This window comes from Drosophila subpulchrella, chromosome X (assembly GCF_014743375.2).
Source record: "Drosophila subpulchrella strain 33 F10 #4 breed RU33 chromosome X, RU_Dsub_v1.1 Primary Assembly, whole genome shotgun sequence".
Classification (NCBI taxonomy): Eukaryota; Metazoa; Arthropoda; class Insecta; order Diptera; family Drosophilidae; genus Drosophila; species Drosophila subpulchrella.
The window spans coordinates 22,971,145-22,994,785 of NC_050613.1; the positions used below are offsets into that span (position 1 = coordinate 22,971,145).

The 23,641-nt window shown below is 41.1% G+C and overlaps 3 protein-coding genes across 6 annotated transcripts; 1 reads left to right on the forward strand and 2 right to left on the reverse strand.

The window, feature by feature from the left end:
- Positions 1-394: 394 nt before the first annotated feature.
- On the reverse strand, positions 395-1,974 carry LOC119556056 (putative uncharacterized protein DDB_G0274435). The gene has a single exon (XM_037867861.1). It carries the CDS (start codon positions 1,937-1,939, stop codon positions 1,403-1,405), a length of 537 nt encoding a protein of 178 aa, XP_037723789.1. The 5' UTR covers positions 1,940-1,974; the 3' UTR covers positions 395-1,402.
- Positions 1,943-14,339, reverse strand: LOC119556057 (dynein light chain 1, cytoplasmic). 4 transcript variants are annotated; one of them, XM_037867864.1, is made up of 3 exons: positions 14,238-14,339; positions 10,294-10,501; positions 1,943-2,140 (listed from the first exon to the last, which is right to left on the reverse strand). In XM_037867864.1, the coding sequence occupies exons 2-3, from the start codon at positions 10,399-10,401 to the stop codon at positions 1,979-1,981; spliced, it is 270 nt and encodes an 89-aa protein (XP_037723792.1). In that variant the 5' UTR covers positions 10,402-10,501; positions 14,238-14,339; the 3' UTR covers positions 1,943-1,978. The 4 variants fall into 4 exon arrangements, with proteins under 4 accessions (XP_037723792.1, XP_037723790.1, XP_037723793.1 ...); XM_037867862.1 differs by having other exon boundaries at positions 14,154-14,303; XM_037867865.1 differs by lacking the exon at positions 14,238-14,339 and adding an exon at positions 14,154-14,234 and having other exon boundaries at positions 10,294-10,495.
- A 1,110-nt stretch (positions 14,340-15,449) lies between these two features.
- Positions 15,450-22,172, forward strand: LOC119556259. The gene is made up of 3 exons (XM_037868303.1): positions 15,450-17,276; positions 18,844-19,291; positions 19,355-22,172. The coding sequence occupies exons 1-3, from the start codon at positions 16,241-16,243 to the stop codon at positions 22,161-22,163; spliced, it is 4,293 nt and encodes a 1,430-aa protein (XP_037724231.1). The 5' UTR covers positions 15,450-16,240; the 3' UTR covers positions 22,164-22,172.
- The last annotated feature ends 1,469 nt before the right edge of the window (positions 22,173-23,641 follow it).

Genomic DNA, 23,641 nt, shown 5'->3' on the forward strand with positions numbered 1-23,641 from the left:
AATTGTTCTTGTTGGTTAGCAAAAATCCAGGGAAAAAGCAAAAAGTATTTGACTAAAAAATAGGGGAAAGAAAGAAGCAAATAGGCGAAAATAGAGGTCCTTTTTGGGGTGTGGGGTGTGAAAAATCCATTTCCAAACACACACCGATTTACTTTGCTCGTGAGCAATGAATAATCCATTGCCTAAGTACACAGAGGGAAAAGAGCACCTCTAATTAATGTTTTTCATTATCAAAGATCTTAAATTATCTGGGAAGTAACGTCTCTGATCATCATGTCTTAGCTATTTCAAATTGGTTCTATGTTAAAAATACAATTGATTAAAATATACCTCGGGATAATGAGAAATGCTCTCAAAAAATATGTATAAATCTTAATTTAAAAACAATAAACGATTTGAAATTTTAAAATATATTTATATATTTTAAACAACGGAATATAGGGTGAAAAATACCATTTTTATGGGGAAGCATTCCAAGTTCAAGATATTTTTTGCTGTGTATCTATTAGGTGTGCAGAGTGTGTCTGTGGGTGTGTGTGTGTAGTATGGTGTGTATGCAAATTTCACATTATACTATTTTTTTTTCTTATATTTTCTGCTTGGTTTCCGTTTACACGTGCTGAGAGAGTTCAATACACATAAATAATCCATCCGACAGAAAAATATGTGAGTTTTCCTTACAATTTTTTTAGTTTTGCATTATTTTTTTACTTTGCTCGTTCGGTTGTAGTGGTGGTTGTTGCCTGTGCTATGTTGTGTACGTGTGTGTGTGTGTGTGGGTGTGTGGTTCTTGCCTCTGCTAAGCTCCAACAAATTTGCAATAAATTCATAAAAATCATACAAATAAATACAACACATGGTTCTGTTTTGGTTAATTTCTAGTTAACAATTGTTTAATTACGCATTTGCAGGTTTCATAAGTAAATTATAAGGCCAAACAAAGCGCCAGCACATAATACATTTGTAGCCAAAGGAAACAAAATGGGAAATTTTAACATAATTGTGTTTGTAAATCATGGGGCAGCGCGATTGTAATCCAAATCATAAATTGTTAATGCCAAATTATATTCTGTGTTTTCCATTAACAAATCGAGGTTGGGGATGGGGAAATGATGCGTTCGAAACTAAACAGCGTTGGTATTTCATGCTTGTCTACAAGAGTGTGTTGTGGTTATGTCCCCCTTATTCGTCGAGTGTATATAATTGTGTGAACTAGTAGCGCTTCTTATTGAACATAGTTTTCGATCTTCTTGTTTCTTGCTTTCTGCGAGTTAACCAGCGTGGCGTTGAATGTAAGGAATACCACCAACAAACAGGTATTCCTTGCATTGGATAGACATGCTTTAAAATGGTGCGTGTGTATCGTGTTTTCATTTGAGGAAGAGTGATCTCGGGCATGGACCTAGGTGACATCGTCATCATCATCATCATCATCGTTGGCTTTTGGGAGAGGAGGAGGCGGCGGCGGCGATTGCTGTTGCTCCTGCTGATCCTCCTCCAGTTCGGCGCGGCGACAACTGCTGCAGCTGGTGGCATCGCTGTCCTCGACGATGGTGCCATCATCGTCATCATCATCATCATCATCCTCGTCATCCTCGTCGTCGTCGCCTTCCTCCACCTCCTGGCCATCCGACTCTGTTTCCTCTACGTCAGTTAGCTCCATATCCGAATCTTCCGTGTGTTCGTGCTGCTCTTGCTCCTCGGCTGGCTTGTCGGTCATCATTTCCGCATCCTTGAGATGTTCTTTTTGCTGCTGCTGCTGCTGCTGGTGTTGTTGTAGTTGGTGCTGTGTTGGTTGTTGTGGTTGTTGGTTATGTGGTTGTTGCTGTTTCTGCTCTTGATCCTCGTCCCCTGATGCCCCGAAATGCGACTGCTGCGCCTGCTGCTGTTGCTGTTGTTGCTGCTGTTGTTGTTGGCGGCGCAGCTGCTGCATCTCCATCAGCCTCCTCACCACCACTTCATCCGACTCGACAATACTTTAACCGCTCTTAAACAATAAAATGGCCACCTGGCCCAAATAGAAGTAGATGAAGTGGCGCGTCTCGTGGGTAACATACGATCCAAAGTTGCGGCCCACAATGCAATGCCATGTGGGATTGTATTTTTTGTCGAACTCCTTCTTGATGTAGGCCGCAATGTCCTGAAAACGGAGAGAGACAAAACGAAAGATTTAGTTTGTTGTGTTAGATTTTTAATTAACTTAAATTGCTGAATGTTCATCTTGTACATTTGGTGCCTGCCTCAAACTTTCCTTCATCTTATAATCTAATATTGATGGATTTTTTGGCACTCTCGCTTGTAATTCAATTTCGCAGAGTATTTTACACTTTTTTCCCCGCCGTGCAGCTGCCAATTGTCGAACAAGTTAACGCCAAATTCCATAAAGCTGTCAGAAATGCAATGGCTAGAAGGGAACACAGCCCCAAGCCCCCCGAAAGCAAGCCAAAACAGGCGAAAACAAATGCCTAAGTGGCTGCTAACTGTTTCGGAATTAGCGGCCAACGGCAAACTCAATAAAATGCCAAGCGAAAAACTCATTTTCCACCAGAATTTCCCCCATTTTCGGGTGTCTGTCACTGGGGTAACCCAAAATGTGACCTCAAAAAACAGGCAGCAGTGAAGAAAATTCAACGGGGGCACAGTGTGCTGTTGTTGGGGGTGAAAAGTTTCTGTGCTAATGAGTTAGTTATGATTGCTGTTGTTTTTGTTGCCATTCGCATTAAGCAATTTGGTTGAAATTAAAGGCCAGTTCTTGAGGCAAAGGCTAATTATGTGTGTTAGCACCACAGCACAAACCACACGGGGAATGTGGCCAAAATGGGTAAAATTGGTGGCAAGAGAAGGAGAAAGTGTGCAAGAAAGGGTTTAAATAAACAGCGTAAAAAGAAGGGGTAGGGGAAAAAGCAAATTCAAGTGCTAAAACGTTGCAAAATGGTGGTTTAAAATACTAGAAGCACTGCGCTGAAACCCATGCAGTTTAGTGTGGCAAATGTCAAAGGTCATTGTCAGTCGTTTTGGCGGCTAAATCCAGGGTTACGCAAACCCACACGCAGCAGCCAACCCGCAAAAATGTGTGTATAAAGATAAATGTGGGGAGGCACAATGGAGGTCAGATAAATATAAAAGCTAAGCCTTCAAGGAATTTTAAGGCAGGGTTAGAATCTCAAAATATTAGCTTTGCCATTAAGAGAGTTTAAAATAAGTTTGATATTTATCTTCACAAAATAAATATTTCAAATTTTAAAATATTTCATATATAGTAAAAAATTTAAAGTGAAAACACAATGAAGGTTAGAAAAATATGAAATCCAACCTAAAAATATCAGCTCTGCATCTAAAATTGTTATAATATCTATAGATTAACACGATCTAAATATTTTGTATCGAACTTCAGTTTTCAAAATATTTATTTCAAATATTTCCCTACCATTTTTATTATCACACTCATTAAAAAACAAGAAATATTTTACAAATTCTTTCACCACTATATATTCTTGTCCAATTATCATGTTTTCCAACATCTGTGGAAAAAACGCAAGGAATGCAAAAAGCAGATGGGGAATGTTTAGCTTAATAAAAGGGGGGCAAAAAAAAAACTATAGAAGGAATGGGGAAAAATAAAATTGTTCTGTTCCGAAAGTTGAGGCAATCTGAAAGTTTTGCTTTTGCCATACTTTCGGGCGCCACACTTGGAGTTGATTTCATTTAGTCAGGGGTGGGGTCAAAAAACGTGGATCGGATTTTGGAGGGGGTTCAGAAGGTAGCGCCGCCGTTATTGCAGGAGAACGCGTGCAAAGTCATAAACTTAACCCGGTAACCTCAAAACAAAAACTGAGAAAATAACGATGAAATAATAAAACAAACAGGACAAGCGAAGAAAAGCGAAGAAAAGCGAGACCCTCAAGGGAAAAACACATATAAAGCTGATTTAGTTGAGTGCCATTATCCAATTCCTTGTTTTAGCCATCCTTCAATCAAAGCTGTCGTCATCATTGTCGTATTATACAGTCGTACCTCATTAAGTTGAACGCTTGTATTATATTAATAACCAAACAATAAATAAAGACATTAGGAAAATAAAAACTTTTCGAAATATATTTATGGAAATGAAAATAAAATTATTAAAATAATGATTAAGGAAAGTTTTTCCATTATAAATCACTAATATAAGGTTATTATAACAACGTAAATCGATATTTGGTATATATCGATATATATCGATAATATATTTATGGAACTATAGATGAAATTTTTAAAATATTGATTGAGGAAAGTTAGTTTCTTAAGTTGAAACAGATACCCAATTATAAATCACTGATATAGGGATATTACAACGTATATAAAAACAATTTGGATATAAAACTTAGTTCTTTACATTTTCGTAATATATTTATGTAAAGTTTTAAGGAATAAATTATTTAAATAATGATTTAGGAAAGTTTTTCTTGATTTGAAAGAGTGTTCCCATAGGGATATAGGAATATTATAGAAAGTATAGATACTGCTACTTGAAGATATTACAAATATGTCAAAAAATTTTAATCATGATTTGTATCAGTAGTTTGCTTTCTTGAGGTCCGACTGTAAAGGAATCCCTTTAGCGATCATTGCTATTAAGTCATTCCAGCTGTTCTCTATTTTTTGTGGGCTTTTCTCTTGGGCCTTTCTTTTAAACATGTTTTGTTTCCATTTTCAAATTTCCTTCGCTTCCAGCCTATTGCGTGTAGATTTTCGTGTCGTGTCAGACGACAATATAAAGTTGATTGTTTTATATTCAATTTGGTTTGGGGTGAGGCCTCTTTGCAACCGCCCCCTAGCAATGCCATGGAATTTTGTTTTGGCAACGCCGAAAAAAAAACACAAAATGAACATTCTGACACACACATAAAAGTGGCAACAGGGGGTTAAAAGTGGGTGTGTGGGTGCCACCATCGAGTGGGTGGCTCTTGTGCCACTAAATATTGGTGGGTATGTATTTGTATATACAACATATGTAGCCTAATGAAATCGACAATGCAATTTTGGTCATATAATTTGCGAGGCTTTTAGGGAAGGTAACTGACACATTTTGGCAGTAGCGAAGTAATAAACGAATTTCCTTGTTTTTGATAGACACAAAAGGGGAATGATTTGTTCGTAGTTTTCAGTTCTGAGATGGAAAAGTAGTATCTTTGTAGGCGTTTATCTCAAAGATAATTATTTAAAAGCTATTTTTATCTTGACAGCTCTTGTATCTCAGTATCTCCACGTACTTTGCACAATCTTAAATCTCATACAACTTTTCTTGCCACTTTAAAGTGCGATAAAATCAAAGACTCGCAGCAAGTGCGTTCAAAGAAAAATAAATAATTCATGCATGCAAGGAGGAACACCTCGATATAGTCCCTCTGTCCATTTAGACCACACCTGGAAAATATCCAGAGGATTTTGAGCCCCAGCAAATATGCCTGGACACGTTTGAAGGAACGGAAAAAAGCGGAAAAGCCTCGCATTCGATGAATGTGTGTCAATAAAAATGAATGCATGTGCATGTGTGTTGGCTTTTTACACACTCAACCAATCTATTTACATACAAATACGAGTAGAGTATTCTTCTCTGCTGCCCCTATATTGATTAAACATTTTTTTGCCACGCAAAAAATCACAAACAAAACCCATAAAAAATAATACTAAAAATGCACACAGAGCTTCACACAGCGATTGAATGGCAAAATATGTTTGTCTCATCGTTTTAATACTATTTTCTATATCGTTTATTATTTGTCCAAAGGGGTTCTGCCTTTTGAGCGACAAAAGAAAACAAACAGAGATATCAAATGAATCGCGATATTAACTGCGTAAAAAGCGAGTGAAATGCAGTCCATAACGCCGAGGAAAATTAATTAATCTCGTTTCAAAAACTTTATTAAGTTGTTTTAGTTGAGTGTCATTATTAAAATTCACATTTTTCAACAACTTCCCATCAAAGCTGTCATTTTCATCGCTCGTATTTCCATTACTTTAACCTTCCAAAGTCTCATTTTCAGTAAATCTAACTAAGTTATGCTGTAAGTTACAGCAATATATTTAATTTTTTAACACAAACTTTTGTTTAACTTTACTAAATTAATTTAAGAGTTAAAAATAGTACATTTTACATGAATTTAACAAGAAAATGAGTTAATTATAATCTTAAAGCTTCTGCACTCAATTAATTCCCTTTTTTAGCTGTTCCAAAAACTAATTGCATTTATTAAATAAAATAACTTAAAGCCAAAAAATAATTGAATTGGAAATTTATATTCCGCTGCGCTGCTGCTGTTTCCCCTCTTTCATTTCATTTTATTTTATTTTTTCATTTTTGGCCCTCTTGTTGGCTTATTTAGGGCTTTGCCTTTAAATCGCGGCTCACACAGACACACACATACATACACACACTCACACAGGGGTACAAAAATACATAGAAATACTGGGGGCAACATAATGCCTATGGATACGATTTAAGCTGCTTGAAAGGTTGCGCGCCCCTAAAAATATATACACAACACAAGGTACAACAAACCCACAACCAAGTGGGTCGAGCTTAACCCTTGGGTGCCCCAAGGGGGTGGTGGTGGCGACCCACAGCTCACAGCCCCCATACTCTTTTTCAGTAGTATTAGTTGCGTATCTAATGGATACCAAAAATTGTTTTTTGCCCCCCCCTCTCTTTTCTGGCTTTTGGCTTTTGTGTCGCTCTGATTGGAATTTTGAGCTTATAATCAGCTAGGAAAGAGGATAAGTCTAATGAATTTCCCAGGTCAATTATTGATTCGAAACTGTTGGCAACACAAAAAACTTGCCATCCCATCTAATGCAATTTCTATTGAACCGCACGCACGCAGCATCTTCTAAAGGTTAAAGGTTGCTCTCTGCGTTGTTTTTTCCCCCCTCGCGTCTATTCTATTTTTATTTTACATTTTTTCCATTAGAAATTTCTCAATTTTCATCTAAGCAATTAAATTTGTGTTTTTGCCTGGCAGGAAAAAGAGATAAAACCAAAAAAAGCACACAAAAATCCATATTTAATTACCTACAAAAAACACACACATACACAGTGAGAAATAATGGCCAACTTATTATTATGCAATAAGCACAGGAAAAGTAAGGGGAAGAGAAAGCGAGAAAGGGAGAGGGAGGCAGTGAAAGGAAGAGTAAAGACAAAAAGGCAATCAATCGTGTGGCATATATTTTATTTATAGCAACAAGAGGTAGGCTCGAAATGGGTGGTTCAGGTGTTTTTGCATTGGCTGGGGGCGTTATTATACACCCACTTCCCCCCTATATTAACCACCCCGATATTTTCCATACCCCTCTCACCACAGTGACAAACAATCAACAAATTGTGCGGCAGGCCCAGGTCCTGGCTCATACAGTTAAAAAAACCTTTCTTTTATAACTTAGAAATACAGCAAAAATACAGAAGAGATTGTGTATTTTGATTGAACTTCAAAACTATTTATACTGGACATACTTCATGAGTTCGATAGGAAATGGTAATCAACATTGTAATGACCCTTGCAAAAACCATTTAATACATCCTAAAAGTTTAAATTTTAATAGGAAAAAAGGTGAATATCATTGATATAACATGTTCTTAAAAGTAACAACCTATTTAGCATTTGTATTATGTTATTAGTCAGTTGAGAATATCTTAAAACAAGTGTTTTTTGTGTAAATTCCTTGAGTTTCCCCTAGAGTTTTCCAACCGATATCCACTGTGTACGCACATTTTGCTTTTACTGCTCAATTAGCAAAATCTCTCTCTGGGTTTTTCCCACCTCCGTATACCCCATTTCCCCCTAGCCTTTTATCCACTTCCGCTGTGATTCCAAGTTTACTTTGCCTTGCTTTGCTTTCAAGGGCCCCGGCGCGTTCTTTTTCCCCCTCATACCGTTTTCCATTTTCATTTTCCCTGTGTCTTGGAATCGCAGTCACAGTCTCAGTCTCAGTATGTTGTCTTCTGCCATTGGCATTGACAAAGGCCCGCTAGTTGATGGCAATCCCCCGCAGCTTTCCTTTCCACCAGCTTGTTTTTCCTTCCTTCTCCGCCAGCCATATTTTTACTGACCTCAGTCAGGGTCCGCACTTTGACCATCGCTTGCACAGAAAACAATTTCTAGAACCCCTTTGATTTGTCACAAATACTCAAGAACCATACTGTTTTTAAGACCATGTTTTTTAATAATTATTAAGAAAATCACTGTACATTTTTTAAAAACGTTAGGAATACTTTTTTCTAGTGTTTTGATATTCAAAGAAACAAGTTTCGTAACATTTACATAATATAGAATGTTTATATTGGGCTTTATTAATTTGTATGCACTCTACTTGTTATAATAGTAATATATTTATTTTCTAGGGGTCTTCATTTTAAATTTCTAACTGGAACCCATCTTTTTCTCCTGTGTACGTACGTTAGTTGAGTGTGTGTACCCGGCTGTTTCCCTTCAATCGCATTCACTATGCCCCCCGTACATCTATTGATTATTCAATTTCTTCGACTTTGTTGACATTGCTGGCTGATTTTGTTTTCCTTCTGGTTCTTTTTTTCTCTTTCTTTGTTATTGTTATTGTTGTTCCTTGCATTCGCAGCCGACTAAATCAAGAGCTTATTTTAGTTGTTGTGTTTCGCCCCCAACATCGGGGACATTGTTAATGATGGTCAGTCCTCCGCCGATTTTCCACACCACCACCTTCTTCCTCACATCCTTCGCGAAAATCTCTTTAAGTCAGGGCTACTTTTAACGTTGACATTGTATTAAGGTTCCTAACTTTGTCTACCCTTAAAACAGCGATCGCCAGCGTCCAACTAAGTGGACATATGCAACAGCTCTGCTCAGCCTCTGCCGGCACACGTACAGCATACAGAGCCCCGTGAAAATTCCGTGCCGACCACTGCTATATTAATTAAGGATTTAATTGAATTTCCCCAAAACATAGCTATTGTTGGTATAGCTACCCATGATAATCAAATTGTAAGCATGCTGTGATGGAAAAGTTGCTACGGCCTTTGTCCATAAAATGCTGCCGAATGGCGATAAGGGCAAAGGTTAAGGAAGAGTGATAAAATTACAAAAATTCCCGGAAAATGCAGGCAAATATTGCACATTGTTTGTGAAAGGAGTTTTCCAGCCCGGGGGCCGATGGGCCAGCAGCTGCCCAAAGGGAAGGCTGTGACGCAGTTGTGTGGGCGTCCTGGATCCTGGAGGTTGGTGGGTGGAGGGTGGAGGAAATGGATGTGGAAATGGAAGTGGAAATGGCGGAATAACCCAAAGGCTGCACCGCAAAATTGTGAAATTGCCAAACGCAGTTCAAACCACAAGTTTACTGAGCGACCGAGGGAGTGTGGGCGGTTGTTATGGGTTTTATGTTTCTACTGGCCAGAGATGCAACAATGTGCATACATACGCACGGGGAAAACTCCTGGGAAAGCCAACGTTTGTGTGCCTGTACCAGTAATTTCAATTTAATTACAGATTTAGGCCAAAATAATAATAATACGGCTGCTGCTGCTGCTGCTGCTTTCAGCCAGTCTCCCCTTTCTAATAAGCTTGTTTGCTAAATATTAAAATTATGGTTTCGCCAGAGCATTCCGTATTTATCTAATTATTTTCAGAACTTAGGAAGGAAGCCTCACATTTCATTGCTGTACAAATAGAAAGTTTGTTGAATCAACTCGAAACCCTGCAAACTAGAATTGTTGATTTTCTGTTGATTAATTAATGGACCAACACACAGAGCAGTCGAATTAATTGGGTGTTTAAAAAATCATGTTACAGGGAATCTTTGCAAACACTAGCAATCATTACAGTTCGGTGTCCCAATGCCACCCACTTAAAAAGCACCTGTTGTGCCTGCCCATTCTTTTTTCCTAACCCTTTTTGTTCATCCCCTAATCAGTGGGCTGTATACATATGTGTTTATTTGTATACCTTGGATGTGGGACACATTTTTATGATTTATTCAACAGTTATCATTCGAAGATTTTGAAGATTGATATATTACTAATCTTATAAAGTTTACTTTTGAAGGATCTAATTATAACTTGAAAACCGCAATTAAATTCGTTTTCTTTAGATGTTTAAATTTGTATTAGGTTGATTGTGGCGTATTTCGATTTCTTAGGTATCTTGTAGGTTAACAAATGTTTTTTGAATATGGTTCGGAATTTAAGATACATATTTGTATGTATACATATAAAAATCTTGTACTGATATCTTTCGTATTATTAAAAACCCCCTCCCAACCCTTTTAGGATATTTTTAAGCTCACCTTCTCAATGTTGTACTTCTCGAGGGCCTGTGTCGCACAATCGACGGCATCCTGCTGCATCTCCTCGCTCATGTCGGCATTTTTAATCACGGCTTTGCGATCAGACATTTTGGCTGATGTTTTTTGCTCTGTGCTCCTGTGTTTACAACTTCACTCGAGTACGATTGTTTGAAAAATGGCGCTTTTTTCAGTTGCTTGACTTCTGTAACTGCAACGAGAGAAATGGGAGAAAGAGAGAGATGAGCAACGCCACTGAGGGGAGGCGAGCACATCGGGAAATATTATTAGCATTTCTTTTAATTAAAGAGCGGGTTTTAATCAAGTTAGCTCCCACACACACAATACACACATGCACCGACAAAAAAAAAGTAGTTTTTCAATCATTTTCTGAGTGAGATGCCAAAAGAACTGCATTTTTTTTAAATTAAAGAAGTGTTGAAATCATATTTTCAATCATTTTATCAACAGGATATATTTTTGCGATATCATAATTTAAAAGATACTAATTTATTATTATTTTTCATCCTTAATTATTATATTATAAACATTATATTTCTGTAGTTTTTTTTAGAAATTCAAGTTTTTCTGATTTTTCTAACTTCAAACTTTATGCTTAAAATATTTCATATAATTGTAAGCTGCTTATAAGCCAATAAACCCCTTATTTCTTCCCGTGCACGATTTATTAACGCAGGCGCATTGCATACTTTTTCGGGACAGTTTGCACACACCAAAAGCCTGGCAATTTAATTATAGAAACACAAGCAATGCAAGCGGCAATATTACAAATCAAATATCAGAGCCCCAGTATGACATATTAACACGCACACTGGCGCGCACGGAGAGCCATTCGCACACATACCAATGGCAATTAACAGGCAATATATGCAGATGCAGCTTGCATTTAAATTAAGGAGAGCGAGCGAGATGGCAGCACAAGCAGTGCAATGCAACATGGCCTTGAGCGGAAGTGCTCTCTGTCTCTCACACACACACACACACACACGCAAGGGTGGCCATGACAGAGAGGCTGCTGTGCTGCTGCTGCTGCGAAAGAACAACAACAACAACAGCAACTAGTTCAAATTCAAGGCTCACACGCATGCACACATATGCAGCAGAGAGATGCCAGTGCAATTGCTGCTCTTTTTTCGTAGCATACTTTTGCGAGCCGTGGCATTGCTTATTAGTTTCGGAAAGCATAGGAAAAGCATGGGGAAAAGCAAAGCAAACAGCACGAAATACCAGTGTGTAGAGCACACCAAGTGCGCTTGGTATTTTGCAATTGCAACCTCAAAATCAGCGAGTGGAAAATTCGGGTGGTAAAGTGGGTGGGCAAGGTGGCATCGCAAAGCAACCGCAACCAAATTTAGTCGCTATGATACCAGTCTCTTTGTACCGACACACTCGCTCTATCCACTATCCACTATCCAATATCCGATAGCCCCCCTCATTTACTGACAACGCCAAAACACCAAAGTTAAAGCGACCACCAAAGTCCGACGTGTGTAAGCTAATAACAACAAAATTCAGTCCTTTTGGTAAACAAGCTTGCAAGTACAGTCAGTACTTCCTATGATGGAAACAGCAGTAACTACAAACTTTTAACTATTGGCTCTAGAAATTACTTTTAACACAAAGCAAGAAGCTAATTACTATTTAGTACAATGGTTTTTATATTTAAGTTTTATAATCCTTCTCTTGTAAGTTGGCTTTTTTAGAAATTACTTTTAAGTTATCACAAAGCCAGAAGCTAATTACTATTTAATACAATGGTTTTTATATATAGGTTTTATAATCCTTCTCTTGTAAGTTTGCTTTTTTATAAATCTATTGTCTGTTACTAATAAAAATATTTCAACAATGGATGAGATAATTTTCAGACAATTCTAACAAACAAAAGTAATGATAAATCACCATTAAAATCTATATTGTATTACAATGTTTTTTCTATATTCTAGCACATTTCTTAATTATAACACACTTTTAACTCTTTATTTTTTATCATATTTCGATGGTGCACTGCTACTATTTTTCTTAGCTCAAGCTACATTCTAAGTGCAAATTAAATGTCTTATCACTTGTTTTCCAATCTAGTTTTCAACCGAATTTCGTTGGAAAGGCTTAGTCTAATTTTTCGAATCCTTATCATAACACAATTGTAGGATCTTCTACTACTTATGAAACCCTCCTTCAGTTTAGATAACATAAACTTGATAGTATAAACCTAAATCTTCAATAAACTAACTTACTTCATTCCATATACTTTAAATAAGAGTCGCAGATTTATTACCCAAGTGATAACTTGCAGCACTGACACGATTTCAGCGTATCCTTCCTTCAGGAACAGATGGACGAGATCAATTTCCGATTTGCTCGATTTGCTTGATTTTGTGAGTTTATTTTCAGACTTGAAACGATGTTTCCCCTTAAGCACTTTGTCGGCGACTGAAATTTGTTTCGATTTAGCAGGTTTGTTCGTGTTTTTGACGTTTGACAGTAAAGTGCAGGGCAGACAAATCATAACGGTAGTGGGCCCCGGAAGAGGGCGATGGAGAGGGAGAGGGCGACAACGGAGAGTTGACAGGTGGCCAGAGGCAATGGAGTGAGAGGGACGGCATGTGTGTGTTTGTGCATGGATGCCACAGCCTGCTCCTGCTCCTCTCCTGCTTCTTCTTGCTCTTCTGATGAAGTCAATTAGAAAACTGCATTGACAGTTAAACAGAGCGAGAGAGACAGATGGGATAGGGCAATGGGAAGGGAGAGGGCGGGGGAGTGGGGGAAACAGGAAGCGGAAGAGAGCACACTTGTATATTTATGAGCAAGAGAAGAAGCGCGAAACTGTGCTTGTTTTATTATTTTTATTTTGTGCAGTGTTTCGCACACACACTCGCACACATGCCCGACATGAAATGAAATTATAAATGACAGGCTGACAGCGAAGAGAAAGGAGAGAGAGAGAGAGAGGAGAGTGGACCGGGACCTGCACCTGCAAGTATGCAACGCTTTTGCTGGCCATCCCATACACACACGCACACCAGCACACATGGACATGGACATTCACATGCACGCAGGATAATTGAATTTCCCCGTTTGCAATCGGAAACCCGCGAATTTTCAATGCAGGACTCTCCTCTAATTAGGGAAACCTGAAACTTTTGGCAGCTGATCAATCATTAGCTGGAAAGTTCGCGAAAAATGAAGCGGAAACGACCGAAACCGCTGACCAAAATTCTCGCCCATTACCTGCGTTTCCATGCATAATTAAAATGACGTCAACCCGAAAACTTGATTTCACCGTAGCACTAGCTCCAAAAATGGAAAAAAACATCAAAAAAAAACCACGACATATGCCCTGTATATTCTCCCACATACTTTTGCACCATGGGAATTTTTCGCATTATTAAAATTGCACAACGTTGCATTTTGCATTCACAGAACATTCACACGGCATTTTAGTTAGCTATTTTCTATGACTTACCTTTTGATATTTGCTGATTGCGCGCGATTTTTTTTTCACTTGGAGTTCAACAGCTGTCACCGAAATAATTCTAATTCTGCATAAATCTCGAACTTAAAAAAATATTAGTGACAGGAAAAAAATAGAACCGAGTGCGTGTGTGTGGGTTTCCTTCTTGTTTTCCTTCTTTTCTTTTTGTTAGCAATTTTGCACGCAATACAAATTTAGCACGCCGCGGCTTTTTGCACTATTTTCTTCTTCTTTTTTGAGAACGTGAAAAAAAAGAGAGCGCTACAAAGTGATTCTCAAGCGTTTTAGAATTGTTTAAAAAAAACCGGACAAACGGTAAAAAAAAAAATGCCCTTCTTGTACTTTTGCGTGGGTGTATGGGTGTTTTTACCGCTAAGCGTAGTCGCCTGGGCTTTATACTGGAAACGGTGAATGGAAGCAGCTCGGCACTGGAACGACTAAGTGGTTTGCTTACTGGTTGGCTTGCTGGTGAGTGATAAACTAAGTAAACTCGGCGACGGCTTCGATTTCGGTTCCGATTTCGGTTTATCGGACGTCGGGCGACGGGCGCCGACATACGAGTCGTACGGCGCTCCGATTGGCCGGCGCCGGGCGGCGTCTGGCAGGCCGCGTCTGGCGGGCGGCGTCTGGCATCAGTGATGGCCGTTATCGGTGTATCGGCAGGGGCTATGTGCTGTCAATAGGTGGGCTAGGCTATTAATCGGGATGCAGTCAGTTCATTACCGGAAGGAAATTCTTAAGAACCCTATTACACGATTGAAAATTTAAGAGTTCCCTCAAAACCCCCCACTCGATAAGCAATATTCTATATTCGATAGGCTACTATTCAAAGCGCAGCATCACTGGTGTCAGGGTTGCCAACCGATAAAAACAGCTGATCAATGGCACGCTATCGATTTTTGATACTAGCCAAAAATAAATGGTAAATTAAAAAAAAAATAAGTGTAACAACAACAGTCTTGTATTAAACTATTCATTGCTAAAAAAAAGATTGTAGTCGAGAAATGGTCATGGATGATTCAAAAGAAATTGTGAAAAGTTAGGATTTTCTACTTGGTAGAAGAAAAATGATTAAAAAAGAGCCATTTATTATTTTAACTATTGTTTAATATACAATGAGAGATAAACTATTCAACTACCCCCGATATGAAGTACTTTATTAATCCATTAAAATGTTTTCGATAAAATAATAGTCATGCAGGTGTTAAGTTTTAAAAAGATCGACAGAGTTGCTTGCGATAAAGAAAATCACTATTTAAAATGGTTCTTTAAGAAATATCAATAGTTGCTAGTTAAATTATTTAAAAACCTTTATTAAAATATTATTAAAATATTTAATCATGAAAATATGTAATAATCTATTCTGTGGATTACAATAATTTCAATACGTTTCAAAATTTTGAAAAATGTGCAAGACAAATACTTTTAAGCTAAAAACTTTAATATGCTATATTTGTAGCATTTTCAGCTTGTTTTTTTTTTTAATTTGTTGGTGCTAAAAGTGTAAACCAAAAATACCCCGCTATAAATGATTTTATTATTTAAAAATTTCAGTGTTGCTTAAAAACAAACTACACGAATAAAAATTTTTGAATATTAATCGATGAGCCTGTTATCGATTAGCGTGCTTCCAGTATTTTCCACCAGCTATCGAGCGTGGTATTTTCGCCCTACTTTCAACGGTCACACGCTTTCTATTTGATTTTCGTCTTGTCTCGTTTTTTTTCCAACACAATTTTTGTTAAACAATTTACCGTGAATTTTGTTGTTGTGTGTGTGGTTGTGTACGTGCTAGCAACCAAAAAAGGGAAAAACGAAAAAACACAAAAGTGCTGCGAAACGAGAGAGAAAAACAACGGCAGAAAATGCTGGCAAACAACAAATCATCAAGGTGAAACTGCGCGCCCTGGCATTGAGTCTTCTTGGTGGTCGTCGGGAAAAGGGCGCTTTCCAAGCCAAAATTGTGCAGCAACTTTAAGGCCCAGGCTCTTCATCCGTTTGGGTGCTTAAAATAAAGGAAAATTCATCAGTTTTTGGCGGCCAATTTGCAAATACAAAATACTAAATACGCTAGATGGGTGCTGCACACACACGAGCACAGTGGCGAACGTAAATACACAACACAAGCAGACGCAAGCAGCCAATATAGTCGTCTCGCTCGCTCTGCCGGCGAACGCTAGGTCTGCCAGAGGGAGATAGAGCTCAATTGCTCTTTCCTCTTGTACTTTATATATTTTTTTTATTGTTCTTTTTTGTTGTTTTGTACGTGTGTGTGAGTGCCAAATGTCATCGGAAATTACAACACTGCTGCGAGGCGACGACGACGTCTAGGAGGAGGAAGAGGAAGACGTAGAAGAAGACGACGAAGAAGAAGAAGAAGCACCACCAGCGCAACGGCAACATAAACAAAAACACGACGGGAATAGAAAGAGCAACAAATAAGCCACAGCCGAAAAGATGTTGCCCGCCAATAATAAAAGTAATACCCACACAACTACAACCACTACCAATACCAACAGATGCCTCATCAAGTCGGCCATTGAAAGAACGGTAGTTCGTTTAAAGGAAACGGCAACAGCTAGCGGTACTTTCCAGGATACCGATACCGATGGACCATGCCTGGAATACGATATTATTAACATTTATGCGGATAATAGCAGTACGACAACGGCAACGGCCACCGTTAATCCGCGACAGCAACAGCAACAGCAGTTGTCCTCTTCTCGCCACGGCGGCAGCAACAATAACAATAATAACAGTGAGTGCCATCCAGCACTGGATGCCAGCAGTAGTAGTGTTGTTGTTGTTGTTGCACCGGCAGCGGGAAGAGAACAGGAACTGGAAGAGGCAGTGGCAGTGGAGGTGGAAGTGGTGGTGGCAGAAGAGAGTAGCAGCATTCCCGACCTGGAAGTGGAAGATATAACAGATGATATGGACATGGATGTGGATGTGGAAGTGCAAGGGGAACCGCCAGCCAAGCCTTTAAACCGAAAGAAACACTACCAGCCGAATCTATCAACAAATCGCTTTCGGGGCGGCGGTGGAGCGGCACAAAGTCGCTTACGCCGGTCAGCTGCCATCGTTCCAGCGCGATCACTTCCAGAGAGCAGTTCCAGCGGCAATTCGAATTCCAATGCCAGTTCCGGTGCTTCCAATGCTTCCAATTCCAATTCCAATTCCAACCCCTCGCCCTGCTCCTCCCTGGGCGTCAATATGCGCGTAACGGGACAATGCAGCCAGGGCGGCCGGAAGTACATGGAAGACCAATTCTCGGTGGCCTACCAAGAATCACCCATCACCCACGAACTGGAATATGCATTTTTTGGCATATACGATGGACACGGCGGCCCCGAGGCGGCGCTCTTTGCCAAGGAACACCTAATGCTCGAGATTGTCAAGCAGAAACAGTTCTGGTCGGATAAGGATGAGGATGTCCTGACGGCCATACGCGAAGGATACATTGCCACACATTTCGCCATGTGGCGGGAACAAGGTGAGAACAAAAAAAAGAGGGGAATACAGTTTAGTTCTTGGTAGATTCCCTATAAAACACACCTAAACAATAAGTCATAATTGTATAATGATAATCGCTTGATAGATACATGATATTCTCAACGTATAGTGACTTTTTATACTTTTCCAAGAAATGTAACCTGTTCCCCCCATACGTAATTCGATCTTTTCCCTGCTTTGTTATTTGTATTTCTGCCTTTTCTCATGAAAAATGGGTTTCGAATTGTTGTAGCGGCCGTTAGAGATGAGCGCCCGCTAAACTCACGATAAAGATTTAATAACTGCCTCTTGGTGATTTTCAAACCGGGTAATCCCCCGCTATCAGGGTTGCCATTTCGTCCCCCCGAAAGCAAGTGACCCCAAATCCCGAGCTGCTCCCCTGGGTCTCCCATCTCTAGGTAATTATGCAACCGTGTGTGTGGCGGTGACTCAACCATCGTTCAATTGCTCATCTCTATGCTCGGCCCACACCAAAAAAGATACAGATACACACACACACACACACACACATACTGACATAGGCACAGTTATCGCGAGTGGAATATTCCACGGGCTTGCCATATGGCTGTACTCTCGCCAAGCATGGCAACCCCGCTGTGAGTTAAAGCAGCGCCACTAGATGGTGGCGCGAACTCATGAAGGCGTTTCGAAATGCGAGAAAGAGGGAGACAGAGTGAGTGAGGGGGAGTGGGGGAGGAAAGAGAAAATAAATGTGTGCCCAATTCCTCTTTACAAAAACAAAATACACAGAAATCCAAGGGATGCCAGAAATGTAGATACATGTGTGTGTATCTGTGTGTTTGTGCCTCTGGTGTGGGAAAATATCAATATTTGACGATGTTTTGGTATTCCAGATATCAACTTTACCGCCAAAATTCCAAGGGCCTTGAAAAGTAACTTTTTCGAACGTTTTCATGATGTAAAGTTGCTGTTGCTCGTCATCTGATTAAATATTTTAGCTAGAATTGTCATGGTGGCACAGATACTTTTCTTTTAAGTTTTTAATTGCATCTAGGTAATTAGGGAAAACCCCAAAATAAACTAAATGTTGTATTGTTTTCGAAAGCGTTTAAGCGTTTATAACGGATCTTTAAAATTTTCTTTAAAAATAATATGAAAAGTATATATATTTTTAACTTTAACAAGTATATATGTACAATGTACAAAGATTACTAGATTTCTTCTGTTCTATAATATCAAGAGGTTGTAAAATCTTTCTAGCAGAAGAGAAGCCAACTTTTAATATTTATAAATTACTTATTTTTATCCCAACGTATTTAAAAATACTTAAGAACAAACATGTTATGTGATGATTACCAAAATATAAGATACTTACTAATGTAATTTATTATTTATAATTTAAATACATGTTATAGTATTCCGACGAATTTAAAAACGAAAGAAGATATAAAACGTGTAATATTTCATGTTAAAAAAGATACTCTCTTTACCTCTATTTTCTTTTGGAAACCTTATAATCTAAAAAATAATTGTGGACTATTGACAACTTTCTCACCGAGTCATCTTTCTCTATTCCCATTCCGCAGAGAAATGGCCCCGCACCGCCAATGGTCACCTGAGCACCGCGGGCACCACCGCCACCGTGGCCTTTATGCGTCGCGAGAAGATCTACATTGGTCATGTGGGCGACTCCGGGATCGTTTTGGGCTACCAGAACAAGGGAGAACGAAACTGGCGGGCTCGACCGCTGACCACGGACCACAAACCGGAATCGCTGGCCGAGAAGACGCGAATCCAGCGAGCCGGTGGCAATGTGGCAATCAAATCGGGAGTTCCGCGCGTGGTGTGGAATCGACCCAGGGATCCAATGCATCGCGGTCCCATTCGTCGCCGAACTCTGGTGGATGATATACCCTTTCTGGCAGTTGCCCGTTCATTGGGCGACCTCTGGAGCTACAATTCCCGCTTCAAGGAGTTTGTTGTGAGTCCCGATCCGGATGTCAAGGTGGTCAAAATCGATCCCAGTACCTTTAGGTGGGTATTTCTCTCAGAGATTTTCCGACTGAATCATTAATTATTTTATTAATCCCCCTGCAGATGCCTTATCTTCGGCACCGATGGCCTGTGGAATGTGGTGACCGCCCAGGAGGCAGTGGACAGTGTGCGCAAGGAGCATCTAATCGGCGAGATACTCAACGAACAGGACGTGATGAATCCCAGCAAGGCGCTGGTGGATCAAGCCCTCAAAACCTGGGCCGCCAAAAAGATGCGGGCGGACAATACGTCCGTTGTGACTGTGATACTAACACCAGCGGCCAACAATAGTGCACCCACAACCCCAGCGCGTTCCCCATCCGCGATGGCACGCGATACCGACCTTGAGGTGGAGCTCCTGCTGGAGGAGGACGATGAGGAGCTGCCGCCGCTGGATGCGGAGAACAATTACCCCGACTTTCTCATCGAGGAGGATGAGTATGTGCTGGAACAGCCGTACAGTGCCTTGGCCAAGCGTCATTTGCCTCCCGAAGCCTTTTGTGATTTCGATTACTTTGGCTTGGGCGAGGATGAGCCGGAGGAAGATGAGGAAACGGTGGAGGAGGAGCATTCAGAGGAGGAGGAGGTCAAATCCATTGGTATTCTGCAGCAGAGTCTGTTTAGCCCCAGGAAAACGTGGCGCAAGTCAGCCATTAACAACTCGTGGAATGGTGAAACTGAGCCAGAACCCGATCCCGAACCAGATCGATTGGATAGCTCAGCATTGAACATGTATTCCCACACCAGCATAGACAAGTGCGCCATTTATGCCGATAGCATAGTCACACCAGCAATAAGTCCAGCGGAAAGGGCCGAAAATAGAGAGCTATGTGAATTGGAGCAGCATTTGGAGAGTAGCTATAGTTTCGCCGAATCGTATAATACCCTTTTGAACGAGCAAGAAGAACAGGAGGCGCGATCTCGCTCCGCAGCGGCTGCCGCAGCCGCAGAGGCTGAAGCGGCAGCACACCAAACCACTGTGCATTCCGCATCCGTTGTGGTGGACCGCAGCATGTTTGAGATTATCCAGGAACAGCAACACTATCAGCAGCAGGAGGGCTATTCGTTGACCCAGCTGGAGACCAGGCGCGAGAGGGAGCGTCTAACCGAATCGTGGCCACAACAGCCGGCCGAGCTCATCGAACTGGATGCCCTGCTGCAGCAGGAGCGTGCCGAGGAGGAGCAGGTGGCGCTGGAGCAGCAGCTGCAGCGCGAGCGGCAAATGGAGGTGGAGGCCATCAGTAGTTCGGGACAGCAGGAGTTTGCCTTCCCAGTGGCCGCCGCCAATTGGAGTTCAACGTTAGCCGAAGAAGACGAAGAGGACCTAGAGTCTAGGGTAATAGACATAGCGATGGAACAGGAGCAGGAACTGGAGCAGGAACATGAACAGGAGCTGCAGGACAACGAAGTGAGCTCTACGCTGCCCGCCACACCCATTCAGGTGGATCCCGAGCTGCTTGTGCTCAAAAAGGAGCCGAAAAAGGTTCAGGAGAAGCTGTCCGAGGTGGAGAAACCTTTGCCCAAGCCGGAGAAAAAGCCGGCGAAGAAGCAGGAGGTCAAACAAGATCAAGGATTCGTTGCTGTGCTGGAAACGGTGGCCGAAATCCACAAAGAGGATGCCCATACTGTGCACTATCTATTCGAGCAGTTGCAAAAGCTTCAGGAATCCGAAATCTCACCAGTGGCCTCCGCCAATTCCTCGATGGCTGAAGCTTTGCCGGGTGAATCGGCGGGACTGGGTGGATCCATGTCGGCCCCGCGAATCCGCCAAATGCGACGCTACCGCAACGTGCCCAACGAGAATCACCAGCACATGCAGACGCGTCGTCGCCAGATGTTCAAGCACGGCAAGCCCAAGTCCTTCATTACCTCCAGTGCAGCGGCCATTGTGGCCTATGGCGATAGCAGTGGACCAGTTGGTGGTCAAGGAGCAACCGGATCGCCGGGTAATCCGGCAGAGGGACGAGTGGGTGGTGGAGGATCGGCCAGTGGCGGCAGTAATCCAGCGGCGGCTGCAAATCGCCGGCGCAGCGTCAATGTGGTGGCCAGTTCGAGTGGCAATAGCGGTGGCAATGTGGCCAGCAGCTCCATGATGATGACCCGTCGCAGTCACAGCTTGACGGCCAGCGGTGGCGTGAGCAAAAGGCAGCTGCGTAGCAGCCTTTGCAGCTTGGGACTGGGTCTGGACATGACCAAGCGAACGCTGCGTACGAGAAATGTTCCCGTTTCGGCGGGCGGAGGAGGAGGTGGAGGAGGTGCAGCCACACCCGTTGGCAACTCATCGCCGGCGAGTGTAGGCAACAGTCCGGGCGTATTCAACAGCCCCGCCAATCCGGTCAGCACGCCCAGGGGAAATGGTACTCCTGGTGCGGGATCCCTGAGCGCCAGGCGACTGAAACGCAGCCACGATGATCGCGAGCAAAGGCGCAGCCTGCGGCGAAGCACCCTGAGTGCCAGTGCCGGCGGCAGTGGCCTGGTGGGCGGCGGATCCTCCGCGAATCCGAAGCCCAATCGGCTGCAGGCCTGCAATGGAGCCATATCCGCGCGTCCGCCACCCTCGCCGAAGAAACTGAATGCAGCGGTGCCCACGCTGGCGATTGGAACGCGTGCCTACACGGCAGCCTTGGCGGCGGCGGCGGATCACCTCAACAAGCGTTGGTCATTGAGGAGCAGCAGCGGCGGCGGCGGCGGCGGCAACTCCAACAACCTGATAACAGCCATTAGTTGCTATAGCGCCAGGAGCAGGGCGGCGGCAGCGGGAGCAGCAGGATCCGGAGGATCGGCTGGAGCAGCAGGATCGCCGGGATCTGCGGGCGGAGCAGCACCAGGACCATCTCTGGCCGCACCCGCTGTGGCCACGCGAAGGCGCTAGGCGAAACTATAACAAAAAAGAAACCCAAAATCAAGCTGGGCGAGCAACTTGCAAGTACAAATCCCAAGCAACGGAAAACCTAAAATCCTAGTTCTACTTTATCCAAAATGCAAAATTGTGTAATTTAACAAATTTTTTTATGTGCACAACACACACACACACACACATGGGATATATCGTTTTATTGTATATAGAAAACTATATAAATCACATAATATACATATAAATATATATATTTATACCTAAGCCTAAACAATAAAACAAATTCATAGTGTAGCTATAAATCGCAGTTAGTAAATAGTATATAGAGATATATATACATATATATTTTTTGTATTGCCTCTGCAGTAAGCAGTTCTCCAAAACATCCGACAGTTTTCCTCAATATAAATGTCCTTTTTCTATTTTCAAATTGATTGTGAGCTAAGGAACCACGGAAGAACAACACAACACATCGGAAAGTATTTATCTTGTCTCTTTTGGTTTACATTTTTTACGCTAAGTTGACTAAGCTAGTTCATAAGTTAAGTTAACAAGAGAGATGCTAATAACTTTAATCATTTACTTTCTTTTTTGTGCTTCGTTTGTAAGACGTTTACTACTTGCGATTGCGTATTAATTTCATGTCATCGCGCTCTCGTGCATTAAGCATTATCCAATGAAATACATATGATATTTTTGCATAATTAATTCGAGTCTGCGGTTTTGATTGTGTGGGGGTTTTGTGAAAATGGTTGGCATTTTTATGCTCTTTTTAAAGAAATATTTAAGTTTAGAATGTGTGGAAATACAAATACAAACTCATAAAGGTATCCTACTTAAAAATCGGCAGTGAATAACTGAAGTTATGGATTATAGAAGGGCAGTTCTGGGTTCCCATTCTAAAAACCAATGGAAATACGGAAAAATCGAACATGCAAATGGGTTAAAATTTCAACCCTCTTGGAAAAGAAATATTTAAATGTAGATTATTAGAGAATTTAAACACAAATTCATAGAGGCAACCCACTTGAAAATCGGAGTCCAATAACTCGAGTTATGAAATCTTGAAGTGCAGTTTTGGGTCCCCATTTTGAAAACCATTGGATATACTGAAAAATCGAACATGAAAATGGGTTAAAAATGTGATCCTCGTTTAAAAGAAACATTTTAATGTAAAATATTAGGGAATTCAACCATAAATTCATAAAGGTATCCCACATCAAAATCGGAATCAAAAAACACAAGTTATGAAATATAGAAGTGCAGTTTTGGGTTCCCATTCTGAAATCCATAGGAAATACCGAAAAATCGGTCATTAAAATGGGCTAGAAATTTGACCCTCGCTTATAATTTATATTTTACTGTAGAGTATTAGAAAATTCAAATACGAATTCATAGAGTTATTCCACATCAAAATCGGAGTCCAAGAACTCGAGTTATGGAATCTAGAAGGATGGAAGGCCGTTAAGTCTGAACATTTTAAGTGTCCTTGTAGT

Coding starts and splice junctions, on each gene's coding strand:
- LOC119556056 (XM_037867861.1), bottom strand. CDS start 1,939: ATGGAGATGCAGCAGCTGCGCCGCCAACAACAACAGCAGCAACAACAG.
- LOC119556057 (XM_037867864.1), bottom strand. CDS start 10,401: ATGTCTGATCGCAAAGCCGTGATTAAAAATGCCGACATGAGCGAGGAG. Junction 2,141..10,293: donor AGAAGTACAACATTGAGAAG/GTGAGCTTAAAA, acceptor CTCCGTTTTCAG/GACATTGCGGCCTACATCAA.
- LOC119556259 (XM_037868303.1), top strand. CDS start 16,241: ATGTTGCCCGCCAATAATAAAAGTAATACCCACACAACTACAACCACT. Junction 17,277..18,843: donor CGCCATGTGGCGGGAACAAG/GTGAGAACAAAA, acceptor CCCATTCCGCAG/AGAAATGGCCCCGCACCGCC. Junction 19,292..19,354: donor ATCGATCCCAGTACCTTTAG/GTGGGTATTTCT, acceptor ATCCCCCTGCAG/ATGCCTTATCTTCGGCACCG.